The following is a 25,291-nucleotide window of genomic DNA, read 5'->3' as shown; positions in this document are numbered from 1 at the left end:
TCTGAGAATGTTGCCTTGGAATGATCTAATCAGTCTACTTCCCTATGAACACCGATGCGCCCTCATACAGCTGCCCACTCTGAAAAATGAAGATGTCTATGTAACGTTTGTGTGTTTTTGATCTTCTGGGAATCAATGTGAATAGCCCAGGGCTGCTAGAACGAGTTCAGCTCAACGTACCATCCAGAACAACAAGAAGATCAAATTTCATGAGGAGACATATGCTACGCTTCTCAAGTCTTTTGCGCACACACTTCTAAAAAAGCGTACACGAGTCTCTGCTTGCGAGTAGGAGTACTCGACTAAAATTGCTCGACTAGGAGTAGTGCTTGAAAAACTGTGCTCGAAGACGAAAATGCTTTCCTCACGGTTTTGCTTCATGCACCGACAGCCGACAGTGGTGCGAAGAATATGTAAAGTATCGCAACGTGTAGGGTATCGGACTGCTTTGGTATGTTTTTTTACAGCAGTCTAATGCAAAACCAGTCGAAGCAAACCGCTGCCGAAGTTGTCCGATACCCTACTATTTTTTTCCCTCTGCATCCATCGTTCTCGCGAGTAGGGGAGTAGGTACATACGAGTACACATGAGGACAGAAGACGGGAGTGTATGTATATGATTTTGGGAGCGAATGCGAGCAAGAAAGAAAGCGAAAAAGAACGAGAAATAGCCTGAATGGAGAATTCTTCAGTGTGTGATAGCGGTAGCAACAAGAACCTCACACGAGGTGTTGCATGTTGCTCACGAGCGAGACTAATAACACTGTGTATGGCAAACTTATTATCAGTATTTCATAATGTGACACAGGCGCATGAATCACGAGCTGCGGGCACTATTTGGAGAGATTCCCATTGTGCACCGATGGGCCGAACATGTAGCAAGTATGCTGTGCGACAGTGTGGCCAAACCAGTTGCCATCAAGAACCCCGCCGACACTACAAATAGAGAGGCTCAACGTGCTAGGTGGTTTGACAAGGTTGAAGAGGGTCTACAAGTGTCCAGACGCCTAGGAAATCGTCACTGGGCAGCTGAAGCAAGTAAGTAGGTTTGGCATCTTCTGTTAATTCTTTCATTTCAGTTGCAAAGGCATATGCTACAACTTTCTCGAAGACGCTGATTGTTTAACTCACTGTTCTAAAAAAAATTCATTATATCACTTCTATGTAAATTGATCTCTGAATGCAAATCGCGGCATCAGTTAACCACTGACCTTCTAAAAAACTTAAAGACTGCAACTTTCTAGGAAGTCGGAATCGTGAGAGAAGTTAAGGTCAACTTACAAAGAATCGCAATCACACTAGTGTCACGTGGCGCCAAAATACTGAAGACCGCAGTTGCCTACTGAACAAGTTTACTGAAGACTGTGGCTTTCTAGGCCGTCGGAAACACGTGATATTTGCTTGTTCAAGGTGATGAAAAACTTTTTGGGGAGTACTGCAATATTCAAACTGAGTGTCGCCATGTGTACTAGTATTACCAGAAATTGTAAATAAAACTGAAGAACAACGTTTGAATATGAAAATTTGGACCGAATACCAACAGAAATAGTAATTAAATAATAATCTTAAAAAGTAACAGAAGGGTTTAATTTAAACTGGGAACGTCACATAATAAATTCATGGTCAGTAATAGGAAATTAGCTTCGAGACACAAGCCAAACAGAAGAAAACAAATAATAGAATGTCAAAAACATCATAATCGTCAACAATGACAAAAATGTCACACAAGTCAAGAATGTTGAAAATGGCAAAAATAATAAAATTTATTAGTCTTAATGCTGTCCTCTAAAACTAAGCAGTTTAAATTAAACTTTCAGTTCCAAAGCTGATTAAACTGGCACAGCTAGGATTTCCAAAATACCTTTTTTTTTTATTCTCGCTTATTTTCCGTCGGTCTAGTTCCGCCACTGTTGTGGCCAATCACCGACGCCCAGGGAGGCGACTCCACACCCAGGACCCTAACTCACGACCCGTTTATTAACTGACCGGCGCCAACGGCTTTACTTCCTCATGCGATGGAAGGCGTGATCCCAGAGATTTTTCGCCTCAGAAAATCTCCCGGTGTCGGCTAGGATTGAATCTAGACCAGTTGGGTTGGTTGTGAGTGGATCACGCCACCTCGCAACCATCAACACCTATGTCGGCGGTGGGATTCGAACCCAGGCGTCAAGCGTGGTTGGCGGAGACGTTACCAACCACACTAGGCCCCCGCCCTTTCCAAAATACCTGATTTGTTGGTAGAACAGAAACCTTGCCTTCGTGAAAAGAATAGAATGTTTTCCATTTGTTTAATTGAAATATTTTTACCACGGCCGGCATCGAAAGTCATTCGAAAGCAATTACGCTAAGCTTTTCTCTGCCGTGCTGAAGGTCAACATTTCACGCCGTGTTAAACCCCATTTCAATGATAGATTATGACAAAATTGTCCTGAAAGCAGCAAGCATATACGTCAGCAACCGTCTGAGCGAGGATTTTATTAGTTGGTGTCGTAAGCTGCGCTTGCATTCATCATTCACCGGATATGAGATGGTTTCCACAGTCGAAGAATCACACTGTGAAGGTCTTTGCAAAAGTCATGCTTTTCACAGGAGGTTATAAAAGCAGAGATAGATTATATTCAATGGAAAGGAACTTCTCCTTTCCAGCTTTCCGTGAATACATATCGATGTCATGCACTTCATAAGAGTTGAAGCAAATGAAGCAAATTTTAAACTCTAAGCAAAAAAAAAAAAAACAGACGAAACGAAGGTCGAATTTAACGAGCTTCATTTCTAATCGAATTTCGATTGCGAGTTTACGAATGTTTACTTTGAATGCGTTTCTAATGTTTACCTTTTCTCATTCCCCATTAAACCTTGTACGAAGTAAATTCACCTTAGCCGAAGGAAGCTCTTTTCAAAACTTTTCCCACTGACACACACACATTGCCCGTCGACCTTGTACACCTAAACGAGAACTAGCATGTGTTGCTTTCCAATGAAAACTAGCTAAATTCGATTTGCTTTGTGAAAGAAGGACCACTTAAAAACTTCGGTTTCCGTTATACGTGGCAGAAAGGAACTTTCGTTGTGCTCGGGTGAGACCCGTGTTTACGCGCTGGTAAAGTTCGGATACTATTTCTGACAGGGACAAAATTAAATTCCAAAAGCAAATTAATAGCCTCTGTTGCTCTTTTGCGAAAGCAAACAGAAGGTTTGTTTTTCTGCCAGTTTCAAATGAAATCGGTGTTTGATCTATGGCTAGTTTCAACATAATTCATTTTGATCCGCTAGGGGTGTTAAACATTCCACTCCAATTCATTCGCCGCTCACTCATTCGAGTCATAAAGCTAACACCCTGTCGAAAGATTACGTTCGCTGCTCTCGAATCCTGCTTGAGCCGCCGCTAATAACAATTCGGTTCCGCATCGGTGGCAGCACCCGCGGCGCCACGTTCTTTCAGCGCGACAAGAGATAATGATTTTGCCCACGATGACGACGCGAAGACTTCCTTCACGGAAAACCCAACGGCGAAATCCCAAATACCGATGAGGCGAACACTATACAGTTCAGCAGCCTAGGATGGGCGTCTGGCGGGCGTTGAACCAGTTCACACGGATTAGCGCGTGGCGGCTATTACGTAATTTGCACATGCAAAGTACGCCAGGGGCATACAACGTTTAGGAAATAATCGAAAACAACGTTGTTTCCAAGCAGTGTACATGCTTGGTGAAAATAGTATTAGGATTATGGTACAGTAAAACCTCTTTTTACGTCACTTTTGGTGCGTTGTAAAAAGAAAATGACGTGCAAAAGAATTGAGCATGAACTTTCACGCTTAGTTCTCCTCTACATTGAGATCTAAATTGATGACATGTGGGTTTTTGACGCAGAACTACGTCTTACTTTGATAGGGTGCCATGCTGTGGAGGTTGCCCAAAACTGGTGCTGAAGATCAATTTTTAATCAGATTTTAAACTCTAATGTCATTCTGTGCCGAACACGCATCAGTATCGGATGTGTTTGCTGGTGCGTAAGCCGATTTGACTGCTAAGTGATTTGTGCTACAGCAGTGGACGAGAATCTCAACACAAAGGAGGAAAAAGAAGAAGCCAACAGTTGACAGCGAGTTGTGTCGCTGTGCTGAGTGATCACACACCCGGCTCGCTGCTGGTGGCTGTTTGGAGCTGCTGTATTGGTGCTGCTGGCTGTAACGGCTGCAGCTTCGACCGTTCGGACAACCAACCCTGCTGAAAGGAGAAGTAAAGAGGTACGTGTTCTGTCGGCGCTAGTGCGCTAGATTTAGCGCGATGGATGTAGATCCCTCGCCTCCCGTGCCACCATCCCCGAACCCCTCCGACCCTGTCCCTCCTGCCAACCCTTCCTTTGTTAATTCTCCAGTCCCCCCTAGCCCCAGGCATTACCCGGACGGATCTCAGGGCAGCTTTACTGTTTTCTTTCGGCCATCGAAACCGTTAAACATCCTGCAGATTTCGAAAGACCTGGCGGAGGGGTATAAGGCCGTGACCGAAATCTCCAAGGTCAGACCCAACAAGCTCCGTGTCGTGGTCAGCGACCTGGAACAGGCCAACGCTATTGATCGCTCCGAGCTTTTCACACGCGAGTATCGCGTTTATATACCCACACGAGACGTGGAGATCGACGGTGTCATAACCGATTCGAGTCTGTCGGTCGAGTGTATCTTGGCAAGCGGTTTTGGCTGCTACAAAAATGCTTTGTGTCACGACGTAAAAGTAAAGATCATAGATTGCAAGCAATTGCGGTCTGTGTCTCTTGTCAACGGCACGAAAGTGTACACTCCGTCAGACTCGTTTCGTGTTACGTTTGCCGGATCTGCTCTCCCTAGCCACGTCTCGATCAATCGGGTTCGTCTGCCTGTGCGATTGTATGTACCCCGTGTTATGAATTGCACCAATTGCAAGCAGCTAGGCTACACAGCCGCCTACTGCTGCAATAAGGCACGATGTAGCAAGTGTGGGGAAACTCATGCGGACGATTCTTGCAGTGTAAATGCTGAAAAATGTATTCACTGCGGGGAAAATCAGCATGAGCTCTCCACATGCGCGGTGTACATGCAGCGCAGAGATAAAATCAAGCGGTCACTTAAGGAGCGTTCAAAGTGATCTTACGCTGAGATGCTGAAGAAGACCGTGACCACTTCTACCATAACATCGAACCCCTTTGATCTGTTGTCCTCTGATGAAACCGATTCTGACGATTCACCTGCGGGAACTTATGCCAATCCTGGGGCGTCTAGAAAGAGGAAAAATATTTCCTCTCCTAAACTTCCCCGAAAAGGTCCTAAGATTTCCCAAAGTGAAATGAAAGTTACAAACAAACCAAACAGTGCTGCGGAAAAACCGAAGCAAACTCCTCCTGGGCTTGCAAATTTAAAGTCCCAGAAGGAGTTCCCAGCACTGCCAGGAACATCTAAAACCCCAGTTGTTCCTTTTGCACTCCCAGTTGATGAAACAAACTCTGGATTAGTGAAATTTTCTGACATTGTGGACTGGATTTTTGAAACTTTCAATGTACCCGATCCAATTAAAATTTTTCTTACAGCATTCCTCCCAACAGCTAGATCATTTTTGAAGCAGTTGACTGCCCAATGGCCCCTCCTTGCAGCGATTGTATCCTTCGATGCCTAATTCATCTGCGTATACGAAGGATTCTATCTCTGTCTTACAGTGGAATTGTAGAAGTATTTTACCAAAAATGGATTCATTTAAAGTTTTAATAAATAGAAACAAATGCGATGCATTTTCCCTTTGTGAAACTTGGCTTACTTCAAATATTGATCTCAACTTCCATGATTTTAATATTATTCGTTTTGATCGAGACACCCCATATGGAGGAGTACTTTTAGGGATTAAAAAGTGCTATTCTTTCTATCGTATTAACCTCCCCTCGATTCCAGGCATCGAAGTTGTCGCATGTCAAATGACAATACAAGGTAAAGAGCTTTGTATTGCCTCAATATATATTCCTCCCAGAGCACAGTTTGGGCAACGGCTGCTCTTTGATTTAATAGAACTTCTTCCCTCGCCACGTTTGATTTTGGGAGACTTCAACTCTCATGGTGTGGCTTGGGGTTCCCCCTACAATGATAACCGCTCCTCTTTAATCTATAACCTTTGCGATGACTTCACCATGACTATTTTGAACAACGGTGGAATGACACGTATCCCGAAACCTCCAGCGCGCCCAAGCGCTTTGGATCTATCCTTATGTTAGACGTCGCTACGGTTGGATTGCACATGGAAGGTAATCCTCGATTCTCACGGTAGCGACCATCTGCCTATTTTTATTTCAATTACTAACGGTTCAACTCGCATGCGACCAATTGACATTCCGTATGACCTCAAACGGAATGTCGATTGGAAGTTATACGAGGAAATGATTTCAAAAGCGGTCGAGTCGATTCAACATCACCCACCACTTGAAGAATACAACCTCCTCGCGGGCTTAATCCTCGACGCCGCGTTGAAAGCCCAAACGAAGAAATATCCTGGCGTAACGATCAAAGAGCGGCCTCCAACTCCGAACAAAGAGTGCTCAGATGTCTACACGCAAAGATCCGACGCGTTTTTGGCCTTCCAGAAGGGAGGTATACCCGACGACTATATACGGTATTCGGAGCTTAATACCAAGCTTAAAAGCCTGGCTAAAGCAAAGAAACGCGGATATTGGCGTCGGTTCGTGAACGAGACGTCGAGGGAGACATCGATGAGCACTCTTTGGAACACAGCCCGAAGAATGCGGAATCGCGTAACGGTCAACGAAAGCGAGGAGTCTCCAAGTCGGTGGATATTTGATTTTGCCAGGAAAGTATGTCCGGACTCTGTCCTGAGCAAAACATTGTTCGCGATACGGCTCCGGGTCACGACGCGATAGAATCACCTTTTACGATAGCAGAATTTTCAGTTGCCCTCCTGTCCTGTAACAATAACGCACCTGGGTTAGATAGAATCAAATTCAACTTGTTGAAGAATCTACCCGGCGATGCCAAGAGGCGCTTGTTGAACTTGTTCAATAAGTTCCTGGAGCAAAACATTGTACCGCAGGATTGGAGGCAAGTGAAGGTGATCGCCATCCAAAAACCAGGGAAACCAGCTTCTGATCACAACTCTTATAGGCCGATTGCAATGCTATCCTGTATCCGGAAATTGATGGAAAAAATGATACTCCGTCGTTTAGACCATTGGGTCGAATCAAATGGTCTACTATCAGATACTCAATTTGGCTTCCGCCGTGCCAAAGGGACGAATGATTGTCTTGCGTTGCTTTCAACAGATATTCAGCTGGCGTATGCTCGCAAAGAACAAATGGCGTCTGCGTTCTTGGACATTAAGGGGGCTTTTGATTCCGTTTCTATTGACATTTTTTCGGGTAAACTTCACCGACAAGGATTTTCTCCAATTTTGAACAATTTTTGCAAAATTTGCTGTCCGAAAAGCACATGCATTTTTCGCACGGCGATTTGGCATCTTTTCGCATTAGCTACATGGGTCTTCCCCAGGGCTCATGTTTAAGCCCCCTTCTATACAACTTTTATGTAAATGACATCGACGAATGTCTGGCAAATTCATGCACGATAAGACAACTTGCAGACGACAGTGTAATCTCTGTTACAGGAGCCAAAGCTGCCGATTTGCAAGGACCATTGCAAGATACCTTGGACAATTTGTCTGCTTGGGCTTTACAGCTAGGTATCGAATTCTCTCCGGAGAAGACTGAGATAGTAGTTTTTTCTAGGAAGCATGAACCTGCTCAGCTTCAAACACAATTAATGGGTAAAACCATTTCTCAGGTTTTGGTACACAAATATCTTGGTGTCTGGTTCGACTCTAAAAGCACCTGGGGTTGTCACGTGAGGTATCTGATGAAAAAATGTCAACAAAGAGTGAATTTTCTTCGTACAATAACCGGACAATGGTGGGGAGCCCACCCAGGAGACCTTATAAGGCTTTACCAAACAACGATATTGTCTGTCATTGAGTACGGGTGTTTCTGCTTCCGCTCCGCAGCAAACACACATTTGATCAAACTGGAGCGAATACAATATCGTTGTTTGCGTATCGCCTTGGGTTGCATGCAGTCGACCCATACGATGAGTTTGGAGGTCTTAGCTGGAGCACTACCATTGAAAAACCGCTTCTGGAGCTTGTCTTCTCGCATTCTTATCAAATGTGAGGTCTCGAACCGTCCTGTGATTGAAAATTTCTCAAACCCGTTTTATGACATTGTATTTCAATCACATGTCCCATAATATTAACCCTTCTTCGAATATTCCAAATCGTGTCGACTTATCAAATACTTCTGATTCTACTGTGTTTTTCGATACATCCATGATAAAAGAAACTCGTGGAATCCCGGATCATTTACGCGTGCAGCAGATCCCCAAAATTTTTGCCAATAAATATCGAAACATCAACTGCGACAATATGTTCTACACTGACGGATCACTTCTTGATGGGTCCACTGGCTTCGGTATTTTCAATAACAATTTAACCGTCTCCCATAAGCTTGATAATCCTGCTTCTGTTTACGTCGCAGAATTGGCACAGTCTCAGTTCCATTGAGGCTCTCCGATCGATGAAAGATGTTAAGCACTCTCCGTATATCCTGGGGAAAATACGGGAACATCTGAGTGCTTTATCCGAAAAATCGTATCAGATTACCTTAGCGTGGGTCCCTTCTCACTGCTCGATACCGGGTAATGAGAAAGCGGACTCTTTGGCTAAGGTGGGCGCAACAAATGGTGATATTTATGAAAGACCAATTGCCTTTAATGAATTTTTCTCATTTGTACGTCAGAATACGATCATCAGTTGGCAAAATGCTTGGACCAGAGGGGAACTGGGAAGGTGGTTACATTCCATAATCCCCAAAGTGTCGACGAGCCCGTGGTTCAAGGGGTTGGATGTAGGTCGGGATTTCATTTGCGTGATGTCCCGGCTTATGTCCAATCACTATAGATTTGACGCGCATCTTCGTCGTGTTGGGCTCGGGGAAAGTGGTATCTGTGCCTGTGGTGAAGGTTATCACGACATAGAGCACGTTGTTTGGTCATGCCCTGTACACCGTGACGCCAGGTCTAAATTAATAGCTTCCCTGCAGGCCGAAGGTAGGCAGTCGGCTGTTCCTGTTCGTGATGTCTTGGCAAGCCGTGACCTATCCTACATGTCCCTTATATACGTTTTCCTGAAATCCATCCACGCCCCAGTTTAGTCCTACCCCCTCCCGCCTGCATCCAGCCTAACGACAAGAACACGTTAAGACCCCGGATCCGGAAACAGCAATCAGACCCGCACGATACTCTCAAGGCCCGAGGGAGACAACCCAATATGTCAGTCCGTAATATCTTGGCCCAGCAGCGGAACATGTGCTTACCTATGGCAATGAAAACCATCATACAGTAAACCAGTGCTTTTAATGCAAAATATTATAGCTTCAAGTTACATTTAGTTTCAGCTCGTAGTCGGCAGCGAGGATAAAAAATTTGCTTTAAGTTATTGAGATACTTTAGAAAGTAAGCTACCAGATATAATTGGCGCCGTTAAACATTAAATTGTATTTGTGCCGTGTCAAATAAATTATAGATGAACAAAAAAAAAATAAACTCTAATGTGGCGTCTTTCCCAAACTTTTGGCACAGACAAACAGATGTGCCTCTTCGAATAAAAATCCCGAAAAATCTTTGTCCTTATTCAAAACGTTACACTCGTGCGCCACCATGTGAGCTTATTACCTACTAACTTATTTTCGTAAAACGGTTTTTGTCTTTGCTAATGGGTGTGCACGCTTGCCTAAATTAACACCAGTGGCATTACTGACGGTTTTGTCTCTGATAATGAATGTGCACGCTTGATTATAGCGACACTAGCGGCATTATTGGCCATTCAGCAAAATTCCAAAATAATCGTTATTTTTCTAGTCGATCATCGGTGCCACTCGGTCTGTTTGTCTGTGCTTTTGGTATAACGATAGCTATATCTTTTCCATTGCAAACTAGTGAAAAATGAATTAATAATTCATTGGAATAGCAGGGGTTAGCCAATCAAGAGATCGCTTTCTGTTCGCGTACTGTAGCGAAAACAGATTTTATAATATTATTTTCATACGCTTATAAGCTTGCTAACACAGAACAGTTTCCGAAACCCATTTTGAAATTTTCATGTTTGAATACCATTATAAATATATTCATGTTTAATTGCGCAATGCTGTTCCAAAACAACAAGGCGAATAACGCTTCAAGACAAAAGCACTCCAGCTTCCCAGAAATACAATTCATTGGAACGGTGGCTTCAGTATTTTTGACTAAAGCCTAAATAACCGCTCCAACCAATCACACCTCCTAAATAACTAAAATACATTTCCAAATTGATTTGCGATTAGAGTGCAACAAGCAAAATATAAACATTGCGGAATATCATGAGCCTCAAAGCATTCTGACAATGAAATTCGTCCAGCTCTGATTCGCCTTTTAATTTTTCGTTTAGTTTCGCCTGTTTAAATGCGTTTGTATTTTGAAAACAATGTAGATCCACCCTTTACTGAATGAGGTATATTACAAAGGAGTGGCAGATGTGTTTTTAATGTTCGATCAGAGGTGGTGAGTAAAAAGTTGTGACGTCACAACAATAGTTTACGTTCGATACTCAGTGCGGATTTACGACAAATTGTTTTTATTCGAGTTTCTAGCGTTCTACGATTACCAAAAAACCCGAATGCGGTCAATTTATACTTGAGAAAATCATGAGCCGGCAACTCAAACGGAATCAAAATACATGTGCCACGCCATTCGAAGAGAAGTTCATCATGAGCTGCCTGTTTGAATATAAAAAGGGCTCTCTAACTAACCTGGAGTTGCTGAAGAAGTTATCCCAAGTGATGAACAGGACGACACGTTGACCTACAAGCCAGACCAGCGACCTCTTGAGGAGTCAGATGGGGTAGAGTACGCCATAGGTTATATTGCTCGATCGGATTCGAAATCCCTCGAAATGGGCATTTACACCTATGAAATTAAAGACCCTTCGGAAGATGGCTGCCATAGAAAAAATGTTGAAGATCTTTCTAACGGTGGGCCGGTTCGACTTTCTGTGGACTGGATGGAGAATGTCAATGAGAGTACTTTTTAACCGTATGCATAAACCTGGTGCCGATTCTTTAGACATTGCTTTTAAACAGCGTACAAATGTAAAGTTACGTACAGTTAGGAAGCTGAAAGCCAAGTTGGCTTTTGTTTCGGGAAATGTGCCAAAGTCCTATCTAAGCAAATCGATGAACTGAAAATTTAAAAAAAAGTATGACTTAACAAGAAGCCTAATGGTCAGATTTTTCATCAAAGTGAGCATAGCACCACTTTTGACAAAATCAATGTCTAATGAAAGTTATAGTTGCCCTATAGGTTGCTATTGATTTTCATTGTAATCAGACTATAACTTTGTCCGTTATTTATAAAAATGTGAGATCATGTTATAAAAAAAAACCAATTCCAAAGACTGCTTAAACTTACTCACTTCTCTTAGAGATGGCTGAACCGATTTTACGAAATCAGTTACAAATGAGAGGTCTAGTGGCCCCATGGGATGCTATAGTATTTCATTGTCATCGTACTTTTAGTTTGGGCACTGTGTTTCAAAATGTGAGAATAACGAAACTTCATTATCTCTTTAACAACGCAACCAATTTTTACGAATGAAGAGACTGCCTTGAAAATATTTAACTACTGCTCTTTATAATGATCAAACATGTGGTTTGAAAGTTATTAAAAGAAACGTGCTCCGGAGCCTGTAAAAATTACTCATTTTTCTTAGAGATGACTAGACTGATTTTTACAAAATTATTCACAAATGAAAGGTCTATTCGCCTCGTAACACCCTATAGGATTTTACTGTAATTGGACAGTAAATTCCTCAGTAACGTATTGAAATGTGAAAATTACGAAGCTTCATTATCTCAGAAACTACACAACCGGTGAACGGGCTAGTTAAGGGTTAACTAATGAATTGAAATAAAACTAATGAAAATGATTGTACCCGTGGTTAAAAAGTTGCGAAAAGAAGGTCATATTTGAAATAGAAAAAAATCCTACTATAAATAATCGAATCTACAATGATATTTAAACAAATGATATATAATCGAGTCCAACCTAAATAAAAGTACAGTGACACATCGATTATACCACGATCAAAAAAAATTTCGCGTCATATATTCGAAACATATTTATTTCACGTTATTTGCATGTTTAATGTATGTATGTGTGTTTGAATGTATGTTTCACATGTTCGGTATAGTTTCAGTGTTGGCTACCACAAATTTGTTATTTAGAGTGAAAAATGAATCTAGCAAATAGGGTATCGAACGTCTTCGTCAGTGGTTTTCTTCGGCAGGTTTTCTGCATCAATCTTATGCAAAAACCTGCCGCAGAAAACCACTAACGAAGATGTTCGATAACCTATTATCAAAGTGATTTTTTTTCTGATAATTGAAGAGCTCATGAAAATCTGTTTTAACAAATAATAAGTTCGAATGAGAAAGACTTGGTCTAAGCGCTAGGTGGATTAATTCATGGATTTTTTTCTTTTCGCTCAAATTACGACGCAGGCCATTGCTCGCCTTAATCACAGGAGACATTTTTATATTTTACAACAAATTTGCCCGTAGAAATCATATGAAAAAAATAACTTGTTGAACGAAGAGGTTTCAGAGCACATATTACTAGTTAGCTGTGTTGCCAGCCTTTCTCTCTCTCTCTCTCTCTCTTTCTTTCTTTCTCCCCCTCTCTCCCCCTCGCTCTCTCCAGCGAATTTCTCCTTTATGATAATACTTTGAATTATAGACCTTAATATTACGATAGACTATTGCGTACCGATATTTTTATGTCAACAAATTTTGAGGCCATCCACATTCCACGCGGAAAGATTTTTAACGCTTTGGATACCCCCCCCCCCTACCCCTCCGTGGACAACTGCACATAATAATTCTAAAAATTTTGGTTGGACATTACACCACCCCTCCAACAAAGCTGTTCACGTGGAATGTGGATGGCCCAATATCTAACATTATTAAAATTACTCTTTGAAAATATAATGAAAAATATTCAAAATGGCATCTGGTTTAAAATTTTTGGCTCCTGTGCATCAATCGATTACGGAAACACCTATCGGGTGGTATTCGGTCACTCTAGACTGTTTTCAAAAACCGGAAGTCGTCATCTTGGGCTTCAAAATAGCATCTACAGTACATTTCTGGTCTCTGAAAATCATTTCGGTTTCGGAAATACCCAGATCGGAAGATATCCGGCCATTTTGGGTTGTTTTCCAGAAACTGAATGTCGTCATCTTAGAATTGAAAATGGTATATGGGGTCGATTTTTGACTTCTGTGCATCATCTTGATCACTTTGTGCTGTTTTCTGGAATAATTGATTGATATATGTGTTTCATGTCATGTCTTGTACCCTGAAACTCGTCATGTCAAATTTGGTTCCATTTGTTTGAGTAATGTAAGAGTTATGTATAAATTAGCGTTTTATTTGTATAGAGCTATCCGTTTCAAAGCAGAGAGGGATCAAACCACCATAAAAACATATCTTGCCCTCTAAAACCTCCTCATGTCAAGTTTGGTTCCAATGGTTTTATTAGTCTACAGTTATTTCCAGAGGGGGGAGAGGTCTCGAACTACCAAAAAATATGTTTCGCTGTTTGCTTCGTTGGTGTCGGTGTGTTGTATGGCAGCCCTCTCTTTCAGAGAAGATATCATAGAAAAGTTTCCTACTCCCAATAACGTTTACTAGCCAAATTTGGTTCCATTTGCTTAATTAGTTCTCGATTTGAGAGAAGGGAATGGCGTCAAACTACCATAAAAATATTTTTGCTTCAAAACATCTGCACATGTCAAATTTTCTCAATTAGTTTTTGATTTATGCAGAAATTTGTGTTTTATTTTTTTAGGAAACCTCTCTTACAGAAGAAGAAGGGGTCACAAACCAGCATAAAAACTTTCACGGGCCTAAAAAACCGCTACTTTAAAATTTTCATGCCGATCTGCTGATCGATTTTTGAGTTTAATCGGGACATAGGGATAGCGACTCATTTCTATTTATATAGAAGAAGAAGATAGTCAAATAGCCGGCAATTTGAAGATAGGTATTAGATATAAGCTTGAAAGATGGTAACTTATCGATATAGTTTGTACATAGGACTTTTTTTTATATATTTACAGATTTTTAAAATAAAACGTTGTTTGTCGATTTGTCGAAAGACAGTTCCCTTTTTGACTGTATTTTGACCTTTTTGACTTTTGGACTGTATTTTTCGGGCCCTGAGGGTATCCAAAAGTAGGGATCTGGCGCCACGGAATTCAGCACATACCCAAAACTACGTGATCAATGTCATGATACCCCAATCCACAAGCGCAATGATTACTACTAGTGAGCCCAATACGCAGTAGGTGTGCGTCTAACCCGTGATGGTTTGACATAATCCGAGACATCGATCATCGAGACGTGAAGGAAGTCTCGTCCTACATCCAACCCCCGAAACCAAGGCTTTGTAGATACCTTCGGGATGATGCTGTGTAGCCACTTTCTCAGTTCTTCTTTATTTCGCGAGGTCTGCCAGTTGATAAGCGTAGGGTAGAGCGGGGCTAGTTGGTCATTTTTGGTCAAAGTGTTCTGTTACTTTTTGTAGGAAACATTATGGCAAAAACTCATTACATGGAAATGTTGTGTTAAGTCTATAGCATCTAGAAAAAATATAAACTGTACAGAATAGTTTATGATTTTGCGGATATTCTATGTTTTTTGAGTGGATGTCAAATTGGCCAACTAGCCCCTCAGCTGGGGTAAGTTGGTCAGGGTGTGGGGTAAATTGACCGTTCATATTTCGGAAGGACAATTCAGTTTTTATTCCTCACTGCATTAGCGGCAGCCTGTAGCATCTCAGCGGAGGTCAAACCGCATCCGGTTTTTTGTTTAAACGTTCGCTTTCTGAAATCCCAAACCATGAGAGAAGTAACTCAAAATTGCATGAAAAAAATCGTGTTACTCTTTCATACCTGACGAGAAGTATATGTTCAAATCTCCCTAATAGTTTGTTTGGGAACTAAATCAAAAACAATAAGGATTAAATTGAGAACAGGAGCCAAATTCTAGATTCGCATCTGCAATCACAAGCACAAAACTATAGTTACATTAGTTTTTTTTCGTTGAAAGCTTGCTTACGCCGAAATTTTCATCAGGTAGAAAGCATTTGTCGATGCATTAGTGTACGTTATAGTTATTTTAGATCAATGACTAAGCATTTATATTGCACAAAAAAATATTCATCAAAATGACGATGAAATGGAGATAACTTTTACCAAATAGTTTATCGCTTCAAATAATTGGTTTTGCTAAACAAAGCAAACGCTGTTTTCGCTTGGATTAAGTTTGCGTCACGAAATGCACTGTTCCTGATTCACTTGGTTACTTGTATTCATTTATGATGTGCATATGACCAACCAGCCCCGCTAGTATGTGACCAACTAGCCCGTCATGTATAAAATATGTAAATTACTCGAAATATATGAAAATAAAATTTTGGCGAAAGTATGCTTTACACAACTTAAAACTAACGAAAATGACTTTCATAATACGTTGAGCCATGTTTATTTCAATTTGGCTAGCTTTGTTTGGACAAAAAATTTCAACATGAAAACCGAGTAGAATTGATGGCCAATTTGGCAGCAACCTGTATTTATTATACGTTCTAATTAAAACTGTACTTCATTTTGTCATTTAGTTTCTCTGTTTATCTACTACGTATCACCCATATAATACGATTTTTTAGATACGTAGACTCGAAGATATTCTCATTGACCAACTTGCCCCGTAACCAACTAGCCCCGCTCTACCCTACTCTGACGTGAAATTTGTAAAAACTCATCGTAGGCAATTGGTCTGTCGTAAGCAGCGTTGTCAGGTATCCAGATTTAGCTGGATTATCCAGAGTTTTGAACATGTATCCAGGTAAACAGCTTTGATGTCCAATTATCCAGATTTTTCATGGATGATCCAGATTTTATCCAGATTTTATTTTCTCTGTTCCGCAAAAAGGTCATCACTTCAATTTTGGCGCGAAATTTTGCAATTTTGTCACCTCAAATTTTGCGTACCCCAAGACTTTTATCCGAAAAATTAACCTTCCACCCCACGAAATGACTGCCAGATTTTTTCCAGATTTTTAAAAAAATGACCTGGCAACGCTGGTCGTAAGTATCACCGTTTGATGCGCCCACCTTAGCGGGCACTTTACTCATTGCCCGGAATGAAACTCGGCTTTTAATCATTTGGTGCGCAACTAAGTTCACGTTATTTGTCAATAGATACCATAAACAAGCCGCGTTTACCGCCAAAACTTTTCGAATATGTTGAATTAGAGAAACTGCCACTGTTACCCTCCAAGCCATTTTTAAGTGATTGCATGCCACGGTGTCAAAATTTCGATTATTATCGAATTTTCATGTACCTCTGATTTTTTTTCGCAAAAATGTTGCCAACTGGATAAGAATCAAGGATCGGGAAGTTAAAAAATATTTCATCGGCAATTTTTTAAAAAATTTGGATTTTTAATTTTTTTAGCGCAAATCTACAAAAAAAAATCCCTCTAACTTCACTAATGTCAGTCATATTAACATAGTCAGCAACCAGTGCATTCGAGGGTAGTGCAGTGTCATTCAATTTCAAAAATTTAACAATTAAGTCAGTCATTTTACCACAGACAAACAGACGTACCACTCCAAACAAAATTCTGAAAAACTGTGGTTCCGATTATTTTGTGCGACACGTACTGGACATATTCCGCAAATGATAAACTTTCAGCCTTTCTGCTGTTTCTGGCAGCACGGCACGCGACTGTCTACTGAGTTCAAAGGTAAAAGGGCTGATGTGCACCACCGCTGCGGCGGGAATATTCCGCGTAATTTAAACTGAAAAAAATAAATCACCGTTATTTTGATCCATGAATATAAATTTCGATTGTTAATGAATTTTCATGTACCTCTAATTTTTTTTCGCAGAAATGTTGCCAACTGGATAAGAATCAAGGATCGGAAAGTTGAAAAATATTTCATCGGCGATTTTTTTGAAAAATTGAATTTATTCATTTAAAAGACGTTCAGCGCAAAAAAAATTAAGATGTAACAATTTTTGTGGGATGCAGGAAAAACGTACGGGAATCCAGCAAACCAGTTTGTCTTTATGTTTTCGTAGAGAAAATTTCCTTAATGTTCAATCTTTGTCGGATTAGGTAAATAAATTCATTCAAAAACAATTTTCCTTTGAAAAATTCAAAGTTATTTATATTTAAGTATCTTTATTGGAGTCATGTACGTGCATATCTCGATGCTTCAGACCTTGTTCGAAAAGGTGCGTCAGCAATAAGTAATTTGACTATAATTAGATCACATTCGACTTAACTTTGGACTTTCAGTACACCCCCAGATAACAACTTCCGCACAAAACTCTAGGATACTTTTTATCATTTTCATTGTACATAGGCAGAAAGTGAGAAAAGAGCATTTTCTTCTACTGCTCGCCTATTCTCTTCGTAGATTTAGTTTTTTGAAGCACAAGGCGCAAACCAAATTTCTACACTTCTCGTGGTCTAGCTTCATGGTTTATTCGTAAAATTTTCGAAATGAAATGACATTGCACTATCCTGTGGTTGCTGTGATTTCCTATGGTTAAATCACAGACAAACAGAGGTACCTTGAAATTCATATTCATGGATCAAAATAACGGTTAAAAAAAATGAGTTTCAATTACGCGGAATAATCCCGCCGCAGCGGTGGTGCACATCAGCCCATTTACCTTTGAACTCAGTAGACAGTCGCGTGCCGTGCTGCCAGAAACAGCAGAGAGGCTGAAAGTTTATCATTTGCGGAATATGTCCAGTACGTGTCGCACAAAATAATCGGAACCACATTTTTTCAGAATTTTGTATGGAGTGGTACGTCTGTTTGTCTGTGGTAAAATGACTGACTTAATTTTTAATTTTCTGAAATTAAATGACACGGCACTCCCCTCAAATGCACTGAATTGCTAATGTTAATATGACTGACATTAGTGAAGTTAGAGGGAATTTTTTTTTGTAGATTTGCGCTAAAAAAATTAAAATCCAAATTTTTAAAAAAATCGCCGAAGAAATATTTTTTAACTTCCCGATCCTTGATTCTTATCCAGTTGGCAACATTTTTGCGAAAAAAATCAGAGGTACATGAAAATTCGATAATAATCGAAATTTTGACACCGTGCATGCTTTGGGAATGATTCCAAAACAAAAAGCTTGAGCTTACCAAATTACTAGAGTACGTTATCAACTTAAATTGACGCAATTAGGCCGAGCACTGTGCTAAAAACGGGTACAATATAAGCAAACGCTCGAAGAAGTGATTCTACTGCATGACAACGCTCGGCCTCATACTAACAAAGTCGATAAAACTTACATAGGAACGCTCAAAGGGGAAGTCCTACTTCTTTCGCCTTATTCACCCAGATATTGCACCGTCCGATTATTATTTATTACGTTCGATGGCACATGCTCATAAAAAAATGGCTTGATCCGTGGATACCCTCGGGAGACAAACACTTTTATCGTAACAGTATTCGAGCTCTGTCAGAAAAATAAGACGAAGTTGTAGCTAGTAATGTGTAATACTTCAAATGATTTTCAGATAGCAATTTTTCTTCGAAATAAAGTTGGACTTCTAAAAAAAGCAGTGAAAACTTAATTGCGCATCTTATAAAACACTGCATTTATGGGTATCCTAGTTGGTTTCGAGGTACAATGCTGGCCTAACAAGCCAGTCGTCGTAGGTTCGAGTCTCGGCTCGGGAGACACTGTAAGTGTCAGTAGGATCGTAGCGTTAGCCCCGCAATTGTCCTGTACACTTAACAGTTGGCTGCTAAGTCTGTGTATAATAAACTGAAGGCTTATCATATTAATAAACCGATGCTTTGCTTTATGAAAAATGATCATCCGATCGATTGTTTTGACGTAGAATTACGTCTTACGGTAACATGGAGGTGCAATTTAAAAAACTATTTTTACTATTTTTTTTATAAAATATTGTTTATTTAGTCACAAGGGTTTGTAATTTTAACATTAATCCATTAATTATTCTTCTAAACTTCTTCAATATGGTTTGGTAGTAACTGAATTTGCTGAGCTAGGATTTTGAGACAAGGGAGTTCGGTAGGGGGTGGTTTGTTTTTGGGAGAGAAAGGATTGATAGAAGGGAAGCGAGTTTTACTATTTTCATTGGGCAATTTTTGTTTAAGTAGTGAAGGCATGGCTGATTAGAACTAATTTTTTTTTTGTGAATTTTGAAGTTAGTCTTTGTGAGATCAAACTCAACAGTATTTGGCATCGTTAGTCACCCGAAATTCAAAAATGCCAAATTTTGCTTAGTACCAGGTTTTAACGAAACCGACGATATGCTGGTATGCTTTTTGCTGCAACACCCGCTTAATAGACTACAGCCTTCCATGGCGGACGAACCAGCTGAGGGAACCAGCGGACCGAATCACCTTCCACAGCGTTAGATTTTGGCTCTCTCGTCTGTGTGGGAAGCACCGTCTTACAGGCATGTCTGTACCGGTGCTGAACATGGCCGAATATGTTAGAGATTTCGTCTAGATCTGGTGCGTTCACCTTCAGCCATTCCAGCACCGCTAATAGCTAGTTGTACGTGAGCTGGTGGCATGTGTTCACTTGTGATCAGACATTCCAAAAGTACAACCTTTTTTTACTGTCTTCTCAGAACACTCTTTCTGTTACTGTGTGGTTGCGACAGTTACCTGCGCTAGCAGTCAGGTAATCACATTGAGAACATATTGGCGAAAAAGCATCACAAAAGGAAACGAAAAATGTACTTCGTGTGTCGATTCGGTATTATGTGTAGGATACCTTCGGAATAACGAATGTAAAAGAAAGCTTTTTTATAAAGACTACATTAGCAGCGGTTGTCGGTGAAAGCCCAAGTCCAACAGAGATATTTTCAAACTGTCTGTTCAAACAGACTACTGGAAAACAATGTTTTTGAACTTAAAGACATCATGCCAATCAAACACAAATTATAATGTAACATTTCATAACTATTTTCCTAGATTTCTCCATGATCGGACAGCCATCAATGTTTAGTTTTTTATAGTTTTCATAAAACAATTAAATTTACAAAAAATAGCCTTATTTTTAGATAAATAATTTTAAATTTTTTTTAACCCTAAGAAATTTTTTTTCTAGGGTGTACATTTTTTCGGAAAGACATCGTACTAACTACAACTTTATCGAAGAAGTCTCACCGATCAAACAAACCGTTTTGGCTCGGTCTATGCAAAGTTTCAGCAAAATTAAAAATGACAATTTGGAAAGAATATTGAAACTGGAACATATTTTGTGGAACTGCTCAGTACATAGAGTAAGATTTCGCCAACGACGTCAACATAAATCAAAAGTCTCTCACGTGTAAACTTATCAAAACAAGCCATGAGGAGAGTCATCTAAACATGCACCTGAAACATTGTCTAAAAAGGTTTTAATAATGCATTGTAGTATCTGCCGCTGAAAATTTGATTGCGACGATTCTGGCTTTTGCATCCGTTTTTTTTACTGCCAGTGAGAACGGCATGTATGAAGAATATTCTATTGAATATGTGTTGAGTTCCAAGGGAAGCGAAAATCTCATGCAAATGTTCAAATGTTCACACTCGTGAAAAATGCTACTTGCTAAAACTTCACTTTGAGTGGAACTGTAAACAAAATCGATAGAGCGAAATCGAAGATTGTGGAACTCATCTTTTTGACTTGGGTTTACTTTTTCACGCATGCAAACGCTAGTGAAACAAGCAGCAGCAAGCGAAAACTTGCGTGCGTTTATATTCTGTAAGTTGCAGCCAATTTTCGCTCGAAATGTAAACTCGTGAATTTCGCTTCACTTGAACTGTAAAATGCAGGTTGGAGAAATACCTGCGTGTTACACAAACTTGGGTTTTCACGACAGAATTCGCAAGCGAAAATTTACGCTTTTTCACTTCGTTTGGAACTGTAAACTATGCTTTAACTGGCATTAGGCATAGACAGATCCAAATTGAGTTGATGATTCGTTGAAAGACTTTGAAAGAGTATCAATTTTCGTTCTCTCTACTTCACATACTGTCTGCTTAATGAACTGTGTTAACGGGAAAAAGCCGTTGTTAAAAATAGAAATTTAGTTCGAAAAATATTAATTTAATTTTAACAGTTTTCGAATACACTGGGGTCTTTTTTTACGCGAGTTATTTTTATGCGGTTTTTTTATACGCGTCTATTTTACAATAACGCGGATTACTTTCACGCGGTTTTTTGAAATAACGCGGATTATTTTTACGCGATTTGGAAGATTATTTTTACGCGGTATTAAATAAGTTAAGTACAGGTCGCACTCGATTATCCGGTACATCAAAAAATTTTTCATTCCGGATAATCGAATCACACAAAAAACACTGAAATTTTGCGATTAACGAACAATACATATTTTTTTACTTTATTTCATTTGAATGATGGCGTAACCAGAAATTATTTCTGAGGCGAAATGCGGTAAAATCTTGAGAAGCAAAAAAATAAATTGGACATTGATTATTTTTACTTAATTCGAACATGCCCCAAACATGCCGGAAGTGACTTAAATGGTAACAAATATGCCGGAAGGGATGGTAAAGGCAAAATTTCAGAATAAAAATTGAAAACAGACACCAGAAAACTAAAATTCCGGATAATCGAGTCTAAAATTCCGGATAATCGAGTTTCCGGATAATCGAGTCCGACCTGTATAAGTAAATCCAATAAAGTAAAAATCAATCGGATGGTTCATGACAATAAGATATTCTGTTTTATTAATCTAAATAATGCATATTTTTAATATATTTGCTGTTATTATCGAAAAATAGGCAATTCCCGTTGATTTGGGAAGAAGGAACAAAAATACATTAATAATTGTACAACGATACGAGTCAGGGTCGTTGCGATTTACTTCCGCTTAAGAAACGAAAGCTTAAACATGTAGCAAAATTATTATAAAATAGTTATTGTCATGTTCTTCAATGAATTTTCATTTTGGAAGCACTAAAAACTCATTTTGTGTGTTTCGTTACCATTTTTATATCATTTTTCAAGTTTATATTTACTTACGGGCCAATATTTTTAATCGGATCTTATTATTGAATGGAGTTTTTTTACGCGATTTTTTTAAATTACGCGGTTTTTTATACGCGGATTTTTTCAACGCGGTACAACCAACCGCGTAAAAAAAGACCCCAATGTAGTTGTTAAATTAGTTCATACGTAGTATAACTTTTAAAATAAATTAAGATAATGAATTGAAATTTTCGTCTGCGCAAACTAGAAGACAGACCTAGAAAGAAAGAAAATATCCACTAAAAGAACATCACCCTACTAAAACCAAAGGATTTCGGAGCAAATGTTCATAATCTAGTGACCATTGTGATTCAGATCACAATCTGTCAAACAAATATGAGCCAAAATTTGTGCAAGTCTAGCCCCCGGAACTCGAGTCAATCCGGGAGTTTTAAAAAAACTCCATCGTATTCGAAGATTCCGCGAGCAAGTTCGAGAAGTCGAGTATCCTTAAGCGTAAGCCCGCTTGGGTCTGCGAAATGTGCGGAAGGCAAACCCGTTACTTTGGGCATTGACGGGCGTATTGTGAAACCAGAGGATCAAGAAATTACGAGTAACTCAAACAATGATACACGGTTAAAACAGTCCGTAGATGTATCAAGAAATAGTCCAGAAACTAGAGCCAGTACTTTGGATATTGGTAATTACGTCGAGAAACCAGTGACACCGGAGGACGAAGAAGTTAGCAGTAATTCGAACTCAGAAGTTGAATTGCCTTTTGCACAAAATAATACGCGGTATGAGCAGTACAAAAATGAACTAAAGAAGTAAGATGAAAAGATAGTTAGAAGATAAACCAGCTAAAGTAATACTCTTTCTCTAGACAATTGCTCCAGGATTTGCTTAAGCAAGATGATGAAATGACTATAACCACGTTCAAGTTCCCGTTGAAGACTGACCCTAAAACAGTGGAAAGCTCAACCAGGTTCCTCATAGGGGACAGTAACATCAACAGGAGAGCTGGTTTCGAGCCAGATGCCAAAGGGTATGAGGGTGATGGACAAGACGTTAAAACTCTGATTGGAACTGTACCAAAAAGAAATTGGTGCTTCATCGTAAGCAGTGTGCTAACTCTGATAATGCTTGGAGCCCTTCTGAGTATTACAGTTCTTATCAATTACCGCCAATTAATACAACTTTATCACGGTGAAATTATATTCGAAAAAGCTAGTAGTACTCAGAAGTGGTATGTTTGGATAGCAACAATTTTTAAAAATTTCATAAGTTTTCTGTTGACTGATTTTTGATAAGTTTTGATCTGTACTTTTGTAAAAATTAAAACAGAGGTTCACTTGTAATAAATTGTAATGTTTTGGACACCGTAGTTTTTATTTGCAAAAAAATGTCAAAAAAGTACCTGACGGGAACTGCTCTGCAGCAGCCACCAGCCCTTATCCTTGTGGTTGACAATCCCCTACTTTGTTGTAGAGCCCTTCACAAACATCGTCTACGAGGCACATTAGAGCACAACGTCGCCGGGTAGAAAACATGCTCCAAACGATGCATTTAACGAGCCCTTAAGGCAATTTACACACCGTCACAAAACTCACAAAAACTCATCACCATTATAATCTTCACCTTGTGAAGCTGCGTTCAAAGCACCAGAGCACCGGAGCATTCGTCGCACCGTAATAACCGTAAATAAATTAAAAGTTAACTTTTTCGCACATTGATAACGATTTATGCTGCCCCGAGCGAAGCTCGCCACCCAAACAGTGTTTTGCCATTATTTATAATCAGCTTCCCCTGCTTATCCTACCCTTGAAAAAAGGTTCGTAGCTTAAACGTAACATACGAGGAAGATTGCCATATTCACAGCACTCCAAAAAACCCTAACCATGCACAAAGATTATCATGATGCTTCGATTTCATCGGGCGCCAGCCACACCGAAAACCTATTCTTAGCACGTGCATATTCTAACCGAAGCCTTCCTGCCGATAATATCCCTTACTTTGCAATATTAGTAACGGTCAAAGGTGATCCGTTGACCCCCATGGGGGCATGGGTTCTCGTGTGGTACCGTTCTCATTCACTCCACGCGCTCAGATTAGACTAATCACTCCCACTGTCACTGCTTCCCGGAATACCGGATTCCCACACACTCTAACACTGTGATTCACCAAGTTACCATACCATTAGGCCAATCCATTTCGAACCGCAGGGGAGGCCAAAACCGTGTTCGCACCGACAGATCCCGCAGCAGACTAACTGACCGTTGGCAAAACATTTCCTGCTGAGACAGCACATCACCGACTCTGGCTGGGATGGCAGTGCGCCGCCGGAGGGAATCCAGCGCGTGTCAGCCGATAGACCGCCAAAGCGGGCGAGAGAGAAACTTCCAACCCGGGAGCGTAGGGGATGCGATGGCATGTAAACAGAGCGAAAGCGGCAGTTTTCTTCGACGGTGGAAAATTGCGCGCTGCTTGCCGGTAAGGCTAGAGTCTGACGGAAAAGCGAGAAAAACGTTCTCCCTCTTCGGGGCAGGAGCACGCTGTCAAAGTTTTCCGAACGTTTCGATTCATGCGCAGTGATGCCAGAACTTGATTGAGAGTAGATTTTTCATAAAATCTGCTTCCCTAATCCAGAATTGAAGGTTTTAGTCACAACGATTTTGGGAGACGATTGATAAGGAAAAAAATTACGAGACAAATAAAAGATAAGTATTCCATCCAAACCAAATAGTCACTGTGAAAGCGAGTTATTAACATTTTTATTCATCGTTTTGATACAGATTTAGTATGCCAAGTTGAAGAAATTCTGCTTATTCCGAATTTTCATTAGCCGTACTCCTGAATATTGCCAATTGCTTTGCCAAAATATGAACTAGAGATAAAAAAAATTGTCGGCTAATAGTAATGATTAGGCCTTTTAACCTTCAATAATTGAACATTGGAATTTTTGCGCACCGTCACAACGTTAGCGTCATATCAAACGTATTGCAACGTGAATTACAGGCTTCAAGGTTTGGTCCAGTCACTTTGAGGTGAAGCGGTATAGAAGCCACAAATGGCAGACTTCGAGCCACCACTTCGAATTTTCAGAAACACAATACTCGGAAATAGATAATGC

At 40.1% G+C, this 25,291-nt stretch overlaps 2 protein-coding genes across 8 annotated transcripts in view; one reads left to right on the top strand and one right to left on the bottom strand.

Moving 5' to 3' along the window:
* The window catches only part of LOC129732918 (potassium voltage-gated channel protein Shaw-like), a 278,881-nt gene extending 254,393 nt beyond the window's left edge, over positions 1-24,488 (bottom strand). For 4 of the 7 annotated variants that reach the window (XR_008729387.1, XR_008729388.1, XM_055694356.1 and 1 more), the window contains exon 1: positions 24,356-24,488. The gene's annotated coding sequence lies outside the window, so the exon portion shown is untranslated. Of the gene's footprint in view, positions 1-23,578; positions 23,748-23,799 lie in introns of those variants that run through there. The other 3 variants (XM_055694357.1, XM_055694358.1, XM_055694360.1) reach the window with 3 other exon arrangements.
* Positions 22,544-23,538, top strand: LOC129732919 (uncharacterized). The gene is made up of 2 exons (XM_055694362.1): positions 22,544-22,988; positions 23,045-23,538. The coding sequence occupies exons 1-2, from the start codon at positions 22,558-22,560 to the stop codon at positions 23,466-23,468; spliced, it is 855 nt and encodes a 284-aa protein (XP_055550337.1). The 5' UTR covers positions 22,544-22,557; the 3' UTR covers positions 23,469-23,538.
* Positions 24,489-25,291: the final 803 nt, after the last annotated feature.

The sequence above is a fragment of the Wyeomyia smithii genome, chromosome 3, assembly GCF_029784165.1.
Source record: "Wyeomyia smithii strain HCP4-BCI-WySm-NY-G18 chromosome 3, ASM2978416v1, whole genome shotgun sequence".
NCBI classification, from domain to species: Eukaryota; Metazoa; Arthropoda; class Insecta; order Diptera; family Culicidae; genus Wyeomyia; species Wyeomyia smithii.
This window is presented reverse-complemented; position numbering and strand designations above follow the sequence as displayed.